Consider the following 18,712-nt stretch of genomic DNA (forward strand, 5'->3'; position numbering starts at 1 on the left):
ATATATTGTATGGAACCCATTTTGTTCATTTTATACATTTCTTTTTAATAGGATGATTAAGCAAGCATTCTGTCTCTTTGAGAAAATTGTGCATTTAATCAGAGTTACAGACAGAAACAGGGAATGCTAATGAGTGCAAATCCTGGTCATGGAGATCAGGGCGTGGCATCCTATTTGCGACCTTTGTAAGTGTGATGCAATAATTTCAAGAGCTTGCTCTGCCTTGTACTTAAACATTTTTCCACTGATTGCTGTCAAACCTGGGAAGTGTCTTCCTGCTACACTTTAATTACTCTGATGTACGTCAACAGACAGGTTGCATCTGGTTTGACTTTGTTGCTTTTTGAAATATTAGTTTTGTGACAGATTTCTGGCTTTTCCTGTGGAGAACAATGCTACATGAACTACCAATGTAAATCAACAAATTGTTTTTTCTGATATTACAAATTTGCATTAAATTTGCATTAGTCCCAGTGACGTGCCATTTCACATACTATGATAACATTGACTAACACAGTTTTGTATTCACCAGCTCCCACTTCTATCAAGTGTAAAAAAGATGCACTGATGTCAAGTGTTGAATTGTCAAACTGAATACACACCACATTGTCATTTATCAACTCGCAAACAAATTCAACAACTATGATTTAGAGGACTTTGCTAATTATTTAAATTAAATATGTGGTGCAATTGTCAGTAATTCACCAGATGGATTATTTATGTGATATTCTATAAATGCTTTATTGTTAGATAATACAGATGAAACTACACAATATGTTTCTCTGTTTTAGAGAAAGTCAAGTCATCCCATAAACATCAGGGATTTGGTGCAATATAACACAAAGGTGAAAAGATTATTGATGCACTCATAGGTTTTGTTGATGATCTTCAGATATCAGTTTTAGCCTATTCCCATTTTCTCTATGAAATTTGTTTTTAAACAGAATTCAAATATCTTTTTCTATCCTTTCTGCCAAGAGTTGTTATTTATTTCTATTAAGTTCACTGGCAATGTGCTGTCATGTGAGAGAGAAGAAATGCTTTAGGAAGATGTAATATTTTACTATTATCTTAAAAAAATCACTAAATTGTCTGTCTGAGCTGACTTTAGCATCAAACTTTAGCATGACTAGCACAGTTAGCATTTGTAACTGGGTACATCAATTTTTGTGTACACTCCCTAGAAAATGGACAAAGTAAGGACTTTAATGCTCTCAACATTCTGACATCCAACATTGATCCTTCCGGATAGTCTGACAGCACAAAAATAAAATAAAACACAGCAAAATTATAGGTTTGTAATGTAAAAACTGCCTAAACTCTCACTCACTGTTTAAAAAACCTGCTTTTCACACCACCTGAGTTTTGCACAATCAATGACTTCCTTTTAAGACTTCCTTATCTTTAAGGAGTTCTTTTTAAGAGATGTCTTTTAAACAATAACTGGTGATGGCAGTTCAGGAAGAAAATGTCTGATTACAGTTACCAGCCTACCTCTTGATCCACCTCTAGTTTAAACATTGTTTGTTCGTCAATTTTGCGATTGTACAAAGGCATCAGTTACAGTCAATGCAAATTGTTTTCTGTTTTGAATTTGTTTTGACATTTCTGCTTTAATTAATACTGACTGGGTGTTTTGCCTTTCAAAATTTCTTTGCTACATAAAATGCAACTAGTAGCAGAAGTCTGTTGTGACTGTTATTGCGATCGCTTTATAATTTGGATGTAACTGTGGAGATTTATTGCCTTCCAATCTGAACACTGAAGTATGTTCAATCTGGAAACACTCAACCTTCCATATGGCATACAGTTAGCAGTAGTAAAGAGGCAAGCATATGTGGACTTGGTGGTTAAAGCCGTATGACTAACACCTGCTCGATTCGTGACAGTAATATTACTCAAAAAATAGAGAAGCTGTTGAGATTTTAGCTCTGTTGTAACAGACCCTCATGTCCTTTGTTTCATATCATACTTCTTTTGCCATATGCTGAAAACCAGATTCATTCAAATTGACAAGGGATTTATAACTATAAGTGTGGCTTATCAGGATAATGCAATTGTCATGGGTTGAGTCTTTTTAAGACTCATTTTAGATGGTTCTGCATCCACTAGTGCGTGCAATCAAATGTCAACGTGATGCTTGAGAAACATATGCAGAAGGCACGACTAGCCACTCCCTCAGGAATGATCCAGGATCATGATCATCCCAGTCAGTTTGCAGACTGAGTAAGTCATTGACTGCTTGACTAACTGCAGCTGCTGGATGGAGTGCTCCTCCTCAGTTAGTTTCTGTCTTCATTTATCAGAAAGTCAATTTCTTGGATCTCAATGAAACATTTTGTATTTGAGAACTTTTTTCAGTGCTTGAACAGTAATGATGAATGCATTTGTCTTGAAATATATGTCGCTGAAACACCTTATTAACTAATGCACTGAGTACTCTGTAATAAATCATTTATATCTGATAAAGACTTAACTTCCTACCCTTGCCAAGTAATAGTGAAAGCAGTTGGCATTCAAGAATAGAGAACAACTGGTTTTTTTTTTATTTGTTTTTGCTCTGCTTCTCCTGTGGCTCCTTTGAAGCAGTGCTGCAGGAAGCTCTACATCAGTGGATATTTTTAGTGTAAGAGGAGATGTTCTCTTCCTCCTTGCAACAAGGGCAAGATTGATAGATTCTGTCAGTTTCTCTACCTGGGAATTACATTACAACAGTGTGTGTCACCCAGGAGGACACCATGTCATCCTCATAGTGGGTCATAACAGGGAAAGTTCTACATTTTAATTTAAAAAATATGTGCAGAGACATTTTCCGTCTTGATTCTAAGAAACCATGACATGTTTTGAAAATACACGCCCAAAAGCTGCTGGATTAAAAACAACCCCAATTAGAATGATTTTGTGACAGACAGGATAAAACTGATTGATTTAACACAACTGCAGTGGGTTGTGGGTTTGATACAACATAGATTTTTTTCACCAAATTAAAATTTATGTGGCTTTTAAAAAATACTCATAACCTGGCTTACTAAGCAACTCATATTTAAATTAATAAAGCCAATTAAACTTATCTGGTAGAAACAAACATTAACAATAACAAAAGTCATAGTTAAAATAATACTCCTTAAAGAATCTTATACATAAACCTGCAAAGAAGGGCTGGCTTTGAGCTCCATCTGGTCCATGTGGACCATAATGCAAGATTTTAAAAATTATGCTAGCAGTGCGGGACAAGAACAGTGGTCTGACACAGTGACATCGGCACTACACATAAAGTGTCTGACAATAGTCTGTCTCTGAAATTGTCATTTTAAGAATAATGGCAGATGAGCTCAGTGTAGGGATTCTTTTTGTTGGCCAAGCAAATGCTACATATCTCATTGTAAATTATTTGGAACAAATGCTACATATCTCATTGTAAATTATTTGGAGTCATTTACATTTAAACCCTGCGGCTTCCTGGTTATGCCATCACTACATCATTCCCTTACGTCGTAAAGTCAGCTTGCCTTTAAAAGTCCGCTGATGTGGGTCTGTAACTACCTCGCAGCACTACGTCATCATAATGTTTTTTGCTTCTAACTCTATTACTGGAACTATAATTACTGAAACTTAAGAACTAAAGGACTTCACTGTAGAACAGTTGACAGCATTGTTACCTTTCAGGAAGAAGGTCCTGGGTTCATCTCTTGCATGGAGCATGCATGTTTCCTATGTACATACATGGATTTTCTCTTAACATGACTGTTAAGCTTAAGAGTTTGTGTGTGCTTCCATGGATGTTTGTCTTGTGTGTCTCCATTTCCTGAAATTTGAAGGTACATAAAGAACTCTAATAAATCTGTCACAGTATTATCTACAACGTTTTCATAATAAACATACTAAATCTATCATTAAATAAGTGTAATAAGAGCTTTCGTGATGTTGTGTCCTAATTTTATTGTCCACATTTAATGAATCCAAGCTGACCAAAGGACATCTTGCTGTTCCCTTGTGGTATGATGATTACAAGTATGACCTATTAAATACTATCCCATGTGCTTGCCGTGTGGTAAATTAATTATACCTCTTCCTCAGATGTATTTATAGAGACCAATCGAAGTCTTCTTTCTATCTAAATTTAGCACAAATCAAGTGGATCTGCAGAAAACAGACGTAAATTTGGATCATACAGTTCTCGCTGTATGAATGGGCTGGTATTTTGCTGGAGTGTAAAACCAGGATGAAGAAATAAGACGCACAGGCTGTGTGTGGTAGAATATTTTTTATATTTCTCCTAGAAAGCTTTCTCTAGTGATGCTGCTCTCATCAGTCTTGGAAACTGCTGATGTCAGATTTCATATTGGCCCTCTACTCATACTACAGTACATGCTGTAAATTACACAATAAAAAGAGACCACCAGGCTTAAGAAAATATTGTTCTGTAATGTAATCATATAGAGCTGCTCCCTGCTGCTTTACTGACTATTACATTTGTGCTTCAGAGTTATTTTCAGGTTAATCACAGCTTGTTAAAATGTAGTAGTTGTCCTTTACAGTACAGTAGCTTTGCTCACTGTGGAACTGCTGTAATATCAACCTATTATTCCAGATATGCTGTTTTTATATTTAAAGTCATAACTCCTGTAAATAAAATAAGAGTTGCTTGCATTCACTGCTATATTATATTTTCAGGAATGTGTGAAAAGCATCTCAGTATAAACTGATATGTTATTGAGGAAAGCCTTGCTGGTTTTCAGGTTATCTGAGTTTAATATGCTGACCTTAGTGGTCCTCTAGTGTAGGTCATGGAAGCTATGTCCTCTAATCAGCAACTAATTGCCCAAGCTGACCTCAGAATGCTAATGAAACAACAGATTTTGGTTTTTCATTTATGTAAGTTCTCAGTCTGCCAGATCATGACAATCTGAAATGCTTTAAAAGAAGGCAACTGGAGTTTTTTTCCTGTTTCGCCTGTCATTTATAACATCTTAAGGAAACGACAAAAGTCCAGTTCCCTTCTCAAGTACTATCCCGGAAGTATCAACAGGGTCCTGGGGAGATCTTCTTGTGCATGGCAAAAACACAGTGGACTCTCTTTTGATGGCACATGAGAGATCTCCAACTCTCTTCAGAACATTTTTATGATGGTTTATAATGGTAGTATATTGGTCCTGGCTCCTATGAAGCCTGGTCTGTTTTGGACTGTGATGTGCAAAGATGTGAGCATTCTGCCTCTGTCCTAATAAGACTTGCACCAGGATATTAGTACTCCAAGTCGCTTAACTTATTAAATTTTTATTAAATAACTTGGAATACATCTAAAGATTGAAATCTCTTGTCAAAATAGAATTGCATTTTTATTTCATGTATGCATGTGCAAAAAGAAAACAAAAACACTTTTGACACCACTGCTGCTATGTGCACAGGGTTATTCCACTACTCAAGGTGAAACACAAAATATATTACTAAGAATCTGAAATGAAGCTGCAATGCTCAGGCCAGTTAAAGACAGATTGGTATGTGTAGATCTCTAAGCTCTAGAGAAGTGTTCCTACCTCCAAATTGCACCTAAACGCTGGCTGGCAGGAGTCTGAGGGGAATTATGTTCTTCAGACTGGTGTTCATATGCTGAATGTGTTTGTCAAAGAGACACCTTGACATTGCACTTTTATTAAGGTAAAAGAAGAATAAAAATGAGGAAGAGGATTAAAAAGCACTAGCAGGAACTCTTGAGTTTAGAACTGTATTTTAGAAAGTCTCAGTGATACTCATGAAAAACACCTTCAGGGTTTAGATTTGATGAAAAGGCTGATGGTATTTTCTTCCTAAGAGCAAGGCCAAAATTGACACAAAAAAGTGCAGAAACCTAATCTATGTACAATGCTGTAAAGGTCTACATGTGTCAGTTGAGATGCTATGAAACCCTTTGAGCTGGAAAACCCTTTAAACTGGGTTATTTTGCAAAAGAGTGGGCTATGGTCCTCTACAAAACCATAATAGACTTATATCCAGTTATGGCAAAGACTTGATGCCTCTCAGCAAGGTACGATCATTTGTTCGGTATAGGAGTAATTACCTCATTAGACAACACCAAGTTGCTTTGGATAGCGTGGTTCCTTTTATATATTGTATTATTTAAGAACTGCTTTTTTATTTAATTATCTTTGATATAATTTGAACTCAAACATTTAAGTATGACAAAAAATAAATAACATTCATGTGGGAATCTGTAAGGGGAAGAGGAAACCTATTTAAATTATTATACTGGGGAATTCTGCCAATTGGGAGGATGCATCCTAGTGCAGATGTGACAGCTTGAGCAGAGGCTTTGTGGTAGGATGACCAAGAAAGCAGCGGGGTAAAATTTGAGACGATTTGTAAGATTGAAAAAGATTGTTTACCTTCACACTAAGATTAGGTTTTTCCAAATTTGCATAATTTAATTGAAGTTTAAATGTGTTGAAGATTCTGGAGACTACATGGTGGTCTACTTCCAGTGTGAAGGGGTTCTGACCAACTTGGAATATATTTTTTTTTCCAAAGGTTACCGTCTAGCCACTTCAGTTATCCTGTGACAGACCACTGCAGTAAACACCACACTTAGTGATCATGGGATCTGTTCTGCTGCCTGTTCTACACAGCCACTCATTAGAGCTGTTTCCTGTCCAGATGGCTCCTGCCCTGTCTGTTCTTCATTGAGTTGTCGATGTTTTGACTCCTCAGCCTGCTATTCTTTGGCCGTTTACATCTCCCGATATCTGGTGCAGTAAACAAACATTATTTAACTCATGACTCTTTTCTTATGCATCAGTAAAAGTCAGAAATGATCAAATTACTTTCTAAAAGCAGTATCTTGATGTTAAAAGTGTAATACGATATAATAATATAATTCCACAGAGGGTGGAATTATATTCCACCCTCTGTGTCTCTTGCAAGAGAGCTGTCTCTTGCAAGAGAGCAGAACTAATGAAGTTGCTCGATGCAGTGTTTGCATGTGGATCCTGGAGCTTCTCACACTAATGTAAGATCAGGGATTATCATTATCCCCCTGGGATTTTTTTGAGATTTCTACACTCTTTATGGAGGGAAACAAGTTATACTGGAAAAAGTACTGTGACTTTTGTATAAACCCAGAGTAATTTTAAATGGCTCTCATCAAAAGTGATGTTTGCTTTTCTGATTGAGATGAACTTTTCAGAAACTCCTCATAGCAGTTTGTGTATTTAGCAGTTGGATGGAGTAGCTATCAGGCATTATGCGTATGTCTGTAAGGCCTAGTCAGTTTTGGGTCCAGTAACTCCTCGTCATTAAGAGACATCTGTGAAACTGACAGGATGACGAAAACACTGTGAGGGTTTGCTGCCAGCTTGTTTGGATGGGAGTTCATGCAGCGCCATTACCTCCTCTCCTTTGTGTGCCTCCGTCTGTCTCATTGAAACAGAGGAAGAGAGAAACCCTCAGCTATGACAGAGGCCCATTCACAGCTCTATCATTACAAGAAAATGTACTTTTCAGACTTTCTCTGGTGTGACCCGGAAGGGGGCCTGTGGATGAGAGGAGAATCTTGTTGGCAAAAGAAAAAAATGTAGTTAAGCTTTGAACTGTGTTTGTGTGATTTGAACTTTTGCCCTTGTATCCAACTCACAAAGGAATTCATTTTTGTCCTCAAAGGCATTTTTTAAAATTCTTAGTAACACAAGGAAATCAATGTGGTTAGTTAATGTTTCCATATCCACCTTTTAAAACTCTAACCTTTCAATAGTAGATTTGACCAATCCTGATTCCAAACTTAATTAATCAGTACTTTGTATGTTTTTTTTGTGCTGTTGTTGTTACAGTCTTCCTGCTATGAGCTGTAATTTCTAATTTATGATGGGGCAAAGACAAATCTACCTCTCGTGCAGGAGAGAAGTTGATGTTAATCAGTTTAGCTGACAAAATGATAATGAAGATGAGAGGATTTTGGTACCTGAATATCTTAGTTACACCTATATGGTCCATAAAATTGTGAGAATATGATTTGAGATCAATTTAAAACTGTATAAGACAGTGTCTATAGGTGGTCCATATATCTCTGTGATCTATATTTCTGTGCGGAAGGCAAGGTCAAGGACGTGAACGAGAAAAAAAAAGCCTTCACTGTAACTGTCTCTTTCCCTTTTTTTGAGCAAGGATCCCAGAATACCTGGATTGATTTCAGCCTAATGGCTGCACATGATAAAACACAACCAGATTTGCCTCACTGTGAAGTCTTTTGGAGCCCTGCACAAACCAGGAAAACACCAGCTAAAAGTGCAGCAGCTAAATTTATTTAAACCTCCTGTTTTTCTGGCGGATTATGCGGATTTGCATGTTTTATCCATTATTCTGCTCAAGCTGCATTTTTTTTTTGTTTAATTTGTTCAGGTAATTTTAGATACTCTGTTAAATCTACATATAAGCAGAAAATCTTCATCCTCTATACTCTGCAAACATCAAAAGAATGATGATCTGCTGCTGCATCTTTACTGCAGATACACGTTCAGTTTGACAAGTAAAAATCTCCCAAAGGAGATAATTGTGATGATTTGCTCTGTGCTTTGTGGTGGTGTATTTTGCCTCTGAGACCTTTCTTTCACACTTTTAAGCCTGATTGCTTCAACAGTCAACATTTTCATAATGCCCTGAGAAATAACTACCAAAACCCAAACCAGTTATTTTGAACATCAGCCAGTGAAAAAGACTTTACACACTCTAAATCTCACATCATGCTTTCTGCCTCTGTCTTTTCCAGGTGTGTAGGCTGGTGCGGCCATTACACTAACCCACCAAGATGGTGGCCTTGTCATTAAAGATTTGTGTGCGGCAGTGCAATGTGGTAAAAACAATGCAGTTTGAACCCTCCACCCCTGTGTATGATGCCTGCAGGATAATCAGAGAAAGAGTTCCAGAAGCCCAGTCCGGACAAGGTTAGACGATGCCTTGCACATCTAATTTTCATGATGGAAAACTATTGCCACCAACATTTGCATGCTCTCCTTCTCTCTGTGTCCCAGCCTCCGATTATGGCCTTTTCCTGTCTGACGATGATCCCAGGAAAGGAATCTGGCTCGAGTCTGGGAGAACCCTGGATTACTACATGCTGCGAAACGGAGTAAGGATTACATCATATAGTCCAGGGTGGAGATCTGTCAGTGTCACTTCACATTTCTTGAAGTGATTTGTATTTTTCTAGTGGGAGCTGAAATATTTATGCCTTTCCACTTGCTAGAATCAAATGCACTTTACAGTCGGGAGGGATTAACAGAGCTCTAGATGTCATCCCACTTCCCCTCCTGTTTTTCTCAGGATGTCTTGGAGTATAAGAAGAAACAAAGGCCGCAAAAGATCAAAATGCTGGATGGTGCCATTAAAACCATCATGGTTGACGATTCAAAAACAGTCGGCGAGCTACTTGTCACGATATGCAGTAGAATAGGTGAGTGCATTTATTATGAGTTCTGTAAATTTAATATTTACTGGTGCCTTACTTTATCTTGCCACTTATTCTTGAGGAGCAGCATTTGTTAATCACATAAAGCATTTTTGTTTGTATGTTAAATCCAAATTAGGTTTTGTTTAGAGTAAAGTAGACATGACTTATCAAGCTCAAACAAGCTTGTCTTTAACAAATACTCAAGAGCTCCCCTGAATGTTCTGTTATGTTCCATAACAGAGGATTGTCCCCTAAGCTCTATACGTCATGTCTAATAAGCTACTTCAGAGCCTAATTGGGTGAAGAAGAGAAGGATGTATATCTGGCAGAAAGCTTTACTGGAAAATGTTTGTTTAGATGAGGGCTTTCTGCTTGGCTTCTTCTCTGCCTCTCATTGTGTTTTATTTTGCTGGCTTAGTACCAGCTTTCCTTCACTTTCCGCAGCAAAATGAAGACGGGGATAATAAGAGAGTGAAGTTGAACTATGAGGGTGTTTCTCTATCAGTGTAGTAATTTTTAAAGAATGTTTTTTTAAGTGTAGTGTTGTCTGAGAGTGTTTGCTTAATTTTACAGGAATTACCAACTATGAGGAATATTCGCTGATACAGGAAGTTCCCGAAGACAAGAAGGAAGAGAGTACAGGAACACTGAAGAAAGACAGGACCCTACTACTACGAGATGAAAGAAAAATGGAAAAACTAAAAGCCAAACTCCACACGGATGATGACTGTAAGTTTCATGTTCCAGACAGCGGTAGCATTTTACATGGCCCATATGACTCACTGCCCAGGTTGGCATGGATTTCGGGGTGATACACAAATTGAAGAAGTGAAAAAGTCATCTGTTATTTGCTCCCCAAATTGAGTTTTGTGTTGCTTATTTACATATCTAGTCGACTGTGAGTAGGCAGTTGTTGCTGTTGGTAAATATGACTGTCATTGATGGCTAATGGTGTTTTAATATTCCTGTGCCTGTTGAAAGTTCTGATTCACAGCTTTCTATTTCATTTTAAATAAATTTAGTATGGGTTTCATATAGTCAGTTCAAAACCTAAGGTTATAAGACTAATGTAGCTTCTAATGGATTACTATGCAGTGCACAAAGAATCTTCAAAATATTTTGGTATATGATGGAGAGCTTGGATCATTCTAAGCTCGGTTGTTTTATTCTAAAGAAACGAGGACTGCCCTCTTTGTTTTGAGTTTCACAATCAAAATAAAGATTTACTAACTCTCAAACTGTGCTTAAATTCACAATATATTCAGTGCATAATTATGCAGTTTATGTTTGTTTAGTTTAACTATTTCAATTTTACAAGTTCTCCCCTGAATGTTCAAACGTTGCCATGTAAAAACTCAAACTGTAAAATAGCCCTTTAATTTAGCACCGATAAGTCTCTCATAAATAGATGCCTGCTTTAGCATTGCTAGACATTACCCAGTTGCAGCATTTGCAGTAATAGCCTCTCTAGATTAAATTTGAAGTTTTTAATTTGTATTAATATCATCTTCTCATTTTTACACTTTTGAGTCAATTTAATAGTTAAAATCATCCAGCAGTGAACTTATTTGTAAATTTAACTTATTTTTCTTTCATTTATTTGCATCTAGTAACAAACTGTATGTTTTGATTGGACAGTGAACTGGCTGGATCACAGCAGGACGTTCAGAGAGCAGGGAGTGGAAGAAAGTGAAACCTTGCTGCTCAGGCGCAAATTCTTCTATTCTGACCAGAACGTGGACTCTCGGGACCCGGTCCAGCTAAACCTGCTCTACGTTCAGGTAAACTCCATAAGGCTGCATCAATCTATTTTTGACAATTAATAATCAATTTAAACAGAGTTGGGGGGGTTTTTACCCCTCAATAATAGTTAGCTCAAACACTTTGAAAAGACATCCATGTTATTTTTTCAGGCACTACATATTTAAAAATATACAATTCAAGGAATTGTTTTTCTTTACAATGACCTTTGTATTTAAATCAAGTTGCATCTACATTACTTCTTAATTAAAAAGTGTAAAATTTCATTTGCCGATTTTGTGTTTTAAATAACTGCAAAAGCAACAGAATTGAGACTTCTAATTTTGTTAATGCTTTTTTTCTTTCTTTTGTTTTGTTTGGTTTGTTTTTGTTTGACCTCGACTGGCATCAAAGTCCAATACAGCTGCCATGAATGATATTTTTCCCAAAAACAAGTCTTAGCACTTTTTGCAATTTGTATCTTCATTAAATCTTTGTTTTATGATTGGGTTAGGTTTCTTGTCATTCCCCAATCCAATGTCTGACTTCAGAGGTAATTAGAACACCTGTTAAGTAGCTGGTTTGTCCATTTTTACCAAACCAATAACACAGGTTCAGCTGAAGGCAGCTCAAGTCATAAGGTACTTTTACCAGCAGATAATGTAACCTATTCTGTTTTTTATTCATTCTGCAGGATAGAGATTTGGATTATTTGATTACAGAATACCCCACAGCTGTTGCTATTTAAGATCAGTCTAAATAAATTACAGTTTTCAGCATAACTGCTATAGAATTTAAAAAAAACCCACAAAAAACACATTTGTGCTTGGGGCTTATTGAGCTGAAATGTTACAGAGAATTATTGCCATTTATACAACCTTTGGATTAATCAGCTCCCTGGTTTACACTTACATTTGTATCTGCAGTGGTTACCAAGCCTGAATCTGCTGAAGACATGCGTTGAATTAAGATTGTGCCTACAAGATGGTAGATCACCCAAATATTCATGGTCTCTCAGCAGATAAGGGAAATGCTGCTGTTTGAGAAGAAACCCTAACAGATTGCCGAAGTTTGCCTTTTACTTGTGTTGTTGTGAGCTTTTAGCTTAGACACTGTACAATCTTCTTAAATGTTATGATTGCAACAATTTATTTATAATATAAACCACCATCTGATCACATGCTCTTTATAAGAGAGGGAAGGAGTGGAGTCCGGTAGCTCACAGTGCAGCAGTGACGTTGAATGCGGAGAAGTAGTTATGAATGTTGGGCTAAAAAAAAGAGAGATTTGGTATGAGAAATCTGTTAGATCTTTTTTTTTTTTTTTTTTTAAGATTTCCAGAAATTCTTGTTGTTTGTATATATAATAAACCAAATTACAATGGGAGTTCAAAAAGTTGTACTAAGACATTGGGGGATGTATGTAAAGATTGGACTGTGGAAGGTAAAAGTTCCTGGAGTGAAACCAAGTCACTTGAGGAGATTCCTCTCCTCAGCAACACTATTTGGTTCATAGTGTTCTCAGGCCAGAAGGCTCAGATGGTTCTGGGTCATGATCTACAGTATATCTCATGAATAAGAATAATATAAACTTGAACATGAATAGAATAAACTTTCTTCACTACCACAGAGCAGAGTAGCACCACATCCATCCAGCTCCTACTCCATTCTACCATCACTATTTCATCATCTATTGAGCCAGGCCCCTGACCTCACCTAACAGATGGTTTACATGGCACCCAACCTCAACCTCAACATTCCTTCTCACAAATGGTGGACCCACGTTTAGGGGGCTTCCTGTTGCCCCCGAAACAGACTGATCTCAGTTAAACTCCTAGAGCCAAATCTCGACAAACAGCTGCATGTTGTTGGGGCAACCCCATTCCACTCCATCCAGCCTTTGTGGTCCCGATACCAGAACGGTACCCCTGTCTTGCTAATCTGGACAACAATCACCAAATTCTATTATCTCCCTTTGTTGAGAAGCTAACATTGGCAGGACTGACTTTAATCTAATTACTAATTACTAATTACTGATTCACAAATGTGTGAATTTGTGATATGCACTGATTGCTGAACTACCAAGTTATTAGTTTTTGGTGTTTTTATCAAGTTGTTTAAGGTCAAAACTGTAAGTTACAGAAAGCTAAAGCGCTTTATGAGCACTGTCAATTCAAGGAGACATTTTTATTTTGTATATATTTTTACTGAGATTTGACTTAAGACAATATTTTGGCTACTTTCAAGTTTAAATATTTAGGTCTAAGAATGCAGATTTAAATTATATCATAAAAGGTTTATATTATTCATCTTTTTTTCATTCTGTACATTGTTTCTTATGTTATAACATAGATACGCTGTAAAAGCATCCCATGTGCGAAGAGTACCTTAAAGCCTTTCCGAAAGAAAGAAAACCCCAAAACTCTTTCCAACATGAAATATGTATGAATACAGCTCGAAGGCTGTCTGTTGTATTGACACTACTCTGCAACTTTTTTAGAGTGATCTGATATAACAGAAAACTTCCTCATACAAAACCTTTCTGAAAGAAATACTTAGACATTGCTGACCTCTCTGTCAACAGATACAGCTGATTCACTTGACCCTACCAGGACAGAACTTTCTGCCAACCAGACCTTTTCTTTTACTGCTGGAAGAGCATTTTTTTGTTTGGACCTGGTGTGGTCATCGGATGGTTCTAGTAGAGGAGCAAGTAGAATCTCCTATTGCGAATCCAAATGTGCTGTTCACACAAGCTTAATTTGTGAAATTTTAAACAAAAATGCATATTCCAACTTTCTGAAAAGTTACTCCCTAATAACCAATCTGGCCCCCTTTTGTGAAAATAAATGAGTGAAATAAATTTTGTATCCTTCTTTCAGCCACTCTCATCAATCTGAAGAAAAGTTTTCTCACACTTCACCATCTGCTGTGAGATACTTTGAGAGGTTTCTTGCTTGCCAGCGGGTTTGAACTCACCACACAACATCTCAATGAGATGAAGAGCTGAGCTTTGACTCCAATTTCTTAACTCCCAGCCCCTTCTTGTGAATTTACTGGTATATTTAGGGTAATTGTCATGTTGTAGGAGCCAGTTCTGTTGATTTTACTTGACATATTTTGCGTACAGTTTCACATTTTCCTCAAGTTCCCTCTTACACATGATAGAATTCATGATGATGAATTCTTTTAGCATCTTGCGGTATTCTTTCAGGGGAGATTTGCTGGACATTCCGACCTGGACATGTTTGAAGTTGCTTTAAATGTTCTCATTTTAGACTATTTTCTGCACAGTAAAATGACTGATTTCAAATTATTTTGAAACTTCTTTAAATTCCCCATCTAGAATCTTTTTGTTTGGAGGTCAATAACAGTTCCAGAGTTTTCGTTCTAACAGTCAAGAGGACTAAAAGTCTGAGTTCCAAACATGACAATATTAAAACCTAGTGAATAACTATGTTCTATTCATCATCACCTTAATACACATATCTGGAATTTTAGCCATTTTTAGGTAGAAATAAATGTGGGGGTTTCCTCATGTATTATTTATTAGAAAGGACTTTTCTTTGGATTTATTAGTTTGAGAATATTACTATTCTATTTCGGTATTGGTTAAATTTATATTGGATATACATTTGTCCAAATATGTTAAGCCATGTATGCCCACTCTCATAGGGTGCCTTAGCTTTTTCCTAACTGTACAGTGTGTACTATATAATCTTCAATTCAGTCCTTGTTTTCCCTTTCTGCTTCTCTTACTTGCTGTTTCCATCCCTTCCAGTTTGCCCATCTTCACTCTCTCTGTTTCGCACTCATTCTGACACAGTTCCACACATCCCCACCCTCTCACGCTGGCACACATTACGGCACTATGTGCGCATCATGGTCTCCTCGCAGCACACTCATATTTCCTTTCACAACAACAGCTCCGCCCCCTGCCCTCCCATGCTCTTTCCCATCTATCTTTCCGTTGTTCTGTCTCTCACACACAGTTGGATTGTTGCACAGATCACAGAGACTATTCACACGGCTGTGGTACTAATTTGTCACTGTGTTAAAAGAACCAAATAGAACCAGAGGAGAGAAAATCTTTTAAAAAAGTGGAATATCTGAATGTGTTTACTGACTTTTAATTTTTTATTTACTTTTTCAGAATTCCCATTTCTTAGAAATTCATTCAGAGTTTTGATTGTCTGATCTCTGGTTTACATGAATTTTTGACTTGCCAGTAGGCTGCCGGATTTAGCTGATTCCAAATTTTTAACTCTACTGAGCTGATCTAAAAACTTTGTTCAAGGCATTTTTTCTGGGCTTTATGCCAAAAGAATTTGACTATTTTTCTCAAGCAAATAAAAATGATTACATTGTTGACATATTAAATTAGATTGACAGCTAACACGGTTACCGTGTTTAGCTTTATTAACTATAACAAAACCGTCCTTGTATTCCTCTGAGAAAGTTGATCAGATTCATCCAAATCCAGCATGTTCCATGGCAAACAGTAAGTGGACAAATGAGCACCTGAACTGACTGTTCCTTTCTCACCCTTCCTGTTATCTTCTTAATGTCCTATTATAATTACATATTATACACTTGTGGATTTTTCAGTTGGTCAATATGACTCATGTTGGAGTAGGTGGTGTGAGAATTGATGCTGGATGTTTTTGTCTGAAAGGAGCAAAAACAACGTGAGCTGTTTTTATAAGTTTTTGATGCTCTTACCTCTCTCTGCATAATATTTAATACAAGTATTACTTGATTTGAGAAGATTAGAGTCATTGGGGCTGTGTTCATATGGTCACCTACTTGACACTGACATAATCTATTTCTTTCTGGTGCGTACAAGGTTAAAATACAAGGTTAGTATAAACATGTAACTAATTACTATTTGGTAAAAGGTCTCTTCTCAAGCTACACCTCAGCCATACATTATTTACAGCAATCAACAAGGTTCTGTCAGAATTCTTTCTGGGTTTTCAACAACTTTCATCAGCATTCTTCTGACATGAACCCAGTTTTTAACCATAGTATGATGATGTCACCACCAGTCTGACAATTGCTACAATCTTTCATAGTTCAAAAAATTATATTGACTCCTCAAAACACTCTTTTTGTTATTTTTGCCAAGAAGCCAAACATTTGTCCATTGAATCATATTTATGATTCAATTGACTTAACAGTGGAAACAAAGTTTTGAGAGAGTTTCTGTATTCAGGCTTTGGTACAAAACAAAAATTCAGAGAAACATTAAAATAACTTACAGAGACAAGGTAAAAGAGTCAGCAAAGTGTTACAAATAAAATTAAAATCCATCTTCAGCAAAAGAGGTATTAATGAAACCTTTTCCTCCTTACTTTTACATCATCTCAAAAATATTATCCCATTGCTTTTGAATATTACCAGAACACTGTTGGCTCATATGCACATTTTGTTGTACTTATGCAGTATCATATTTAGCAACACAGATGAAGTCATGCAAACTATTAACTAGGGGGCTGAGACTGCATAGCTCTACATTACTGCAATACTTTGGGCTCTAAAGATTGTAATGAAAGCAAATCTGCAGCCAGTAAATAATGCTGTGGCATGTATTCTTTAAAGGTGTGTCAGCGAAGCCTGCAGGGACAGTAAGATAGCATCAACTACAGATCTAGCAAAGCAGTAGACACTAATTACTTACATTTATTATTCCACCAATCTTCTTGCTTTCAAAGATAAGAGGTGTTAAAGCAGCACAAGTAATTTTTTTTATAACATGGTGGTGAAATACATTGAAAATGTCGGTTAAAAACCAGAGATGGAGAAGTAAAATGTGTTTTGGAAATATGTAGGGGACACACTCTGGAACAGCCACTTTTGCAAGTCTTTATGATGTTAAATGTTTTACTCACAAATTGCAGCTCCTCTTCTGATATTCAAATATCTACTTGATCATAATCTTGGGGTTTCATAGTTTTAAATCCAACTTAAATTAACATTTTGCTTCTTGTAAACTCCCATTATTTTTAAATTTCAAGATCAGAGAAAACCTTTGTACTTTAAAATATTTCCAATGTTCTCCAGTAAATTGACACCTAAAGCAACTGATAGGGTTTCCTTACCAAAGATTATATGACCAACTGACTTTGATTCTACAATACATGTGGAATGATGTATGCAGTTCAATCTGAATGTGACTGAATTGGTTTAGCAATAACTTGATTAATTTGAACTGAATTTTGACCAAAGAGGCCTCAACCTGTTGGAAGACGTATCTGTTTGCCATTGAAAGTGTCCTGGTTATGATGTGTATCATGATTCAGTGGAATATAAAGAAAATTGAAATGAGCTGCATTATAATGAATTGAACTCTCCAGAAATCAAGACAGATAAGTGTTCCTATTTTCTCATTTTCATTTTTTAGCAGAACAGTCTTTAGTGTTACAATATCATCCACAGATCTGTAATCTAACAAAGTTTAATTATTCAACAAGTTTTTACCATTTTCTAAGCATATTTGATTGTTTGAAAATTGAATATTTCAGCAAATTAAGAGATGACAATGGGATCAACATATTACTAATAATGCCATCAACCGTCATGTGATTCAGTTGACATATTCTTCTCTTTGCCATCATTTATTTTTGTAAAAGTATTTCAGTCTTTGCTCTGCTTGGTCGTGGTGTGCTGGTTGACCTCAGTGCTGGCGCCTTAGGCAGACTGTGTGTGTCACGGATCCTGATGTCTTATGCTTCACTCCTAATCATGCAGCTTGGTGAAAATGTTTTAAGATTCTGTCCTTACTGCCTTGCCTTGTCATAGCAAACCTTCATATTCACCTGGATAATTTTAAGGTATCAAAATTCTTTTCAGTACAATAAACATTTGTTGTGGCTTTCAGCTATTTGCGTTAATATTTGCACAGGTATTCATTGTGACTATATACGTTCTGACACATCTCAGCAAGTATTTTTATCACCTGCTGTGAAACACAACCTACATCTAGTGAACCTGCTCTGCGGCTACTTTCACTCCTCCAACCTCAATAACTAATCAAGCCAAGTTTAATTTTCTAGCTCTTAATCATCATACTAAATGAACACATATCACAGCATAAGTTTTAATTAACCTCCGCATAATCACAGCCCAGAATGCATACTAATCAGCCTACATCGGTTTTTACTTCTTGTATAAGTATTATTTTTAGAAATTGAAAATATCAATATTTATATCACATTTATCTAACTGTTCCTATGCAGTTTAGTAATATTTTTTTATAAAAAATACAGAGACTCTAACTGTAATTTATATTTAAAGGCATCCTTCATCTATTTTTTTTCTGAATCACATTAGTTACCTATTTTTCACCATAAGTATTTTAGCTTCAAAAACCTGGACTCATTTAAAAAAAAAAAAAGAAAACGTGACAGACCAATATGAAAAGTTCATTACTGTGAAATGGAAGGAAAATGATAGTATAAAACATGTATTAAAAATAAAAATCTGAAACGTGTGATGTGTATTTGCATTCAGCTTCCCTGAGTCAAAATGTAACCCC

At 36.4% G+C, this 18,712-nt stretch overlaps 1 protein-coding gene across 1 annotated transcript in view; it reads left to right on the top strand.

Moving 5' to 3' along the window:
* The window catches only part of tln2b (talin 2b), a 104,645-nt gene that overhangs the window by 31,927 nt on the left and 54,006 nt on the right, over positions 1-18,712 (top strand). Inside the window, 5 exon segments of the mRNA XM_032582982.1 lie at positions 8,756-8,930; positions 9,018-9,115; positions 9,310-9,439; positions 10,010-10,165; positions 11,075-11,217. Of these exon segments, the coding sequence (XP_032438873.1) occupies positions 8,795-8,930; positions 9,018-9,115; positions 9,310-9,439; positions 10,010-10,165; positions 11,075-11,217 (663 nt within the window). The 5' untranslated portion in view covers positions 8,756-8,794.

This window comes from Xiphophorus hellerii, chromosome 2 (genome assembly GCF_003331165.1).
Source record: "Xiphophorus hellerii strain 12219 chromosome 2, Xiphophorus_hellerii-4.1, whole genome shotgun sequence".
Lineage (NCBI taxonomy): Eukaryota > Metazoa > Chordata > Actinopteri > Cyprinodontiformes > Poeciliidae > Xiphophorus > Xiphophorus hellerii.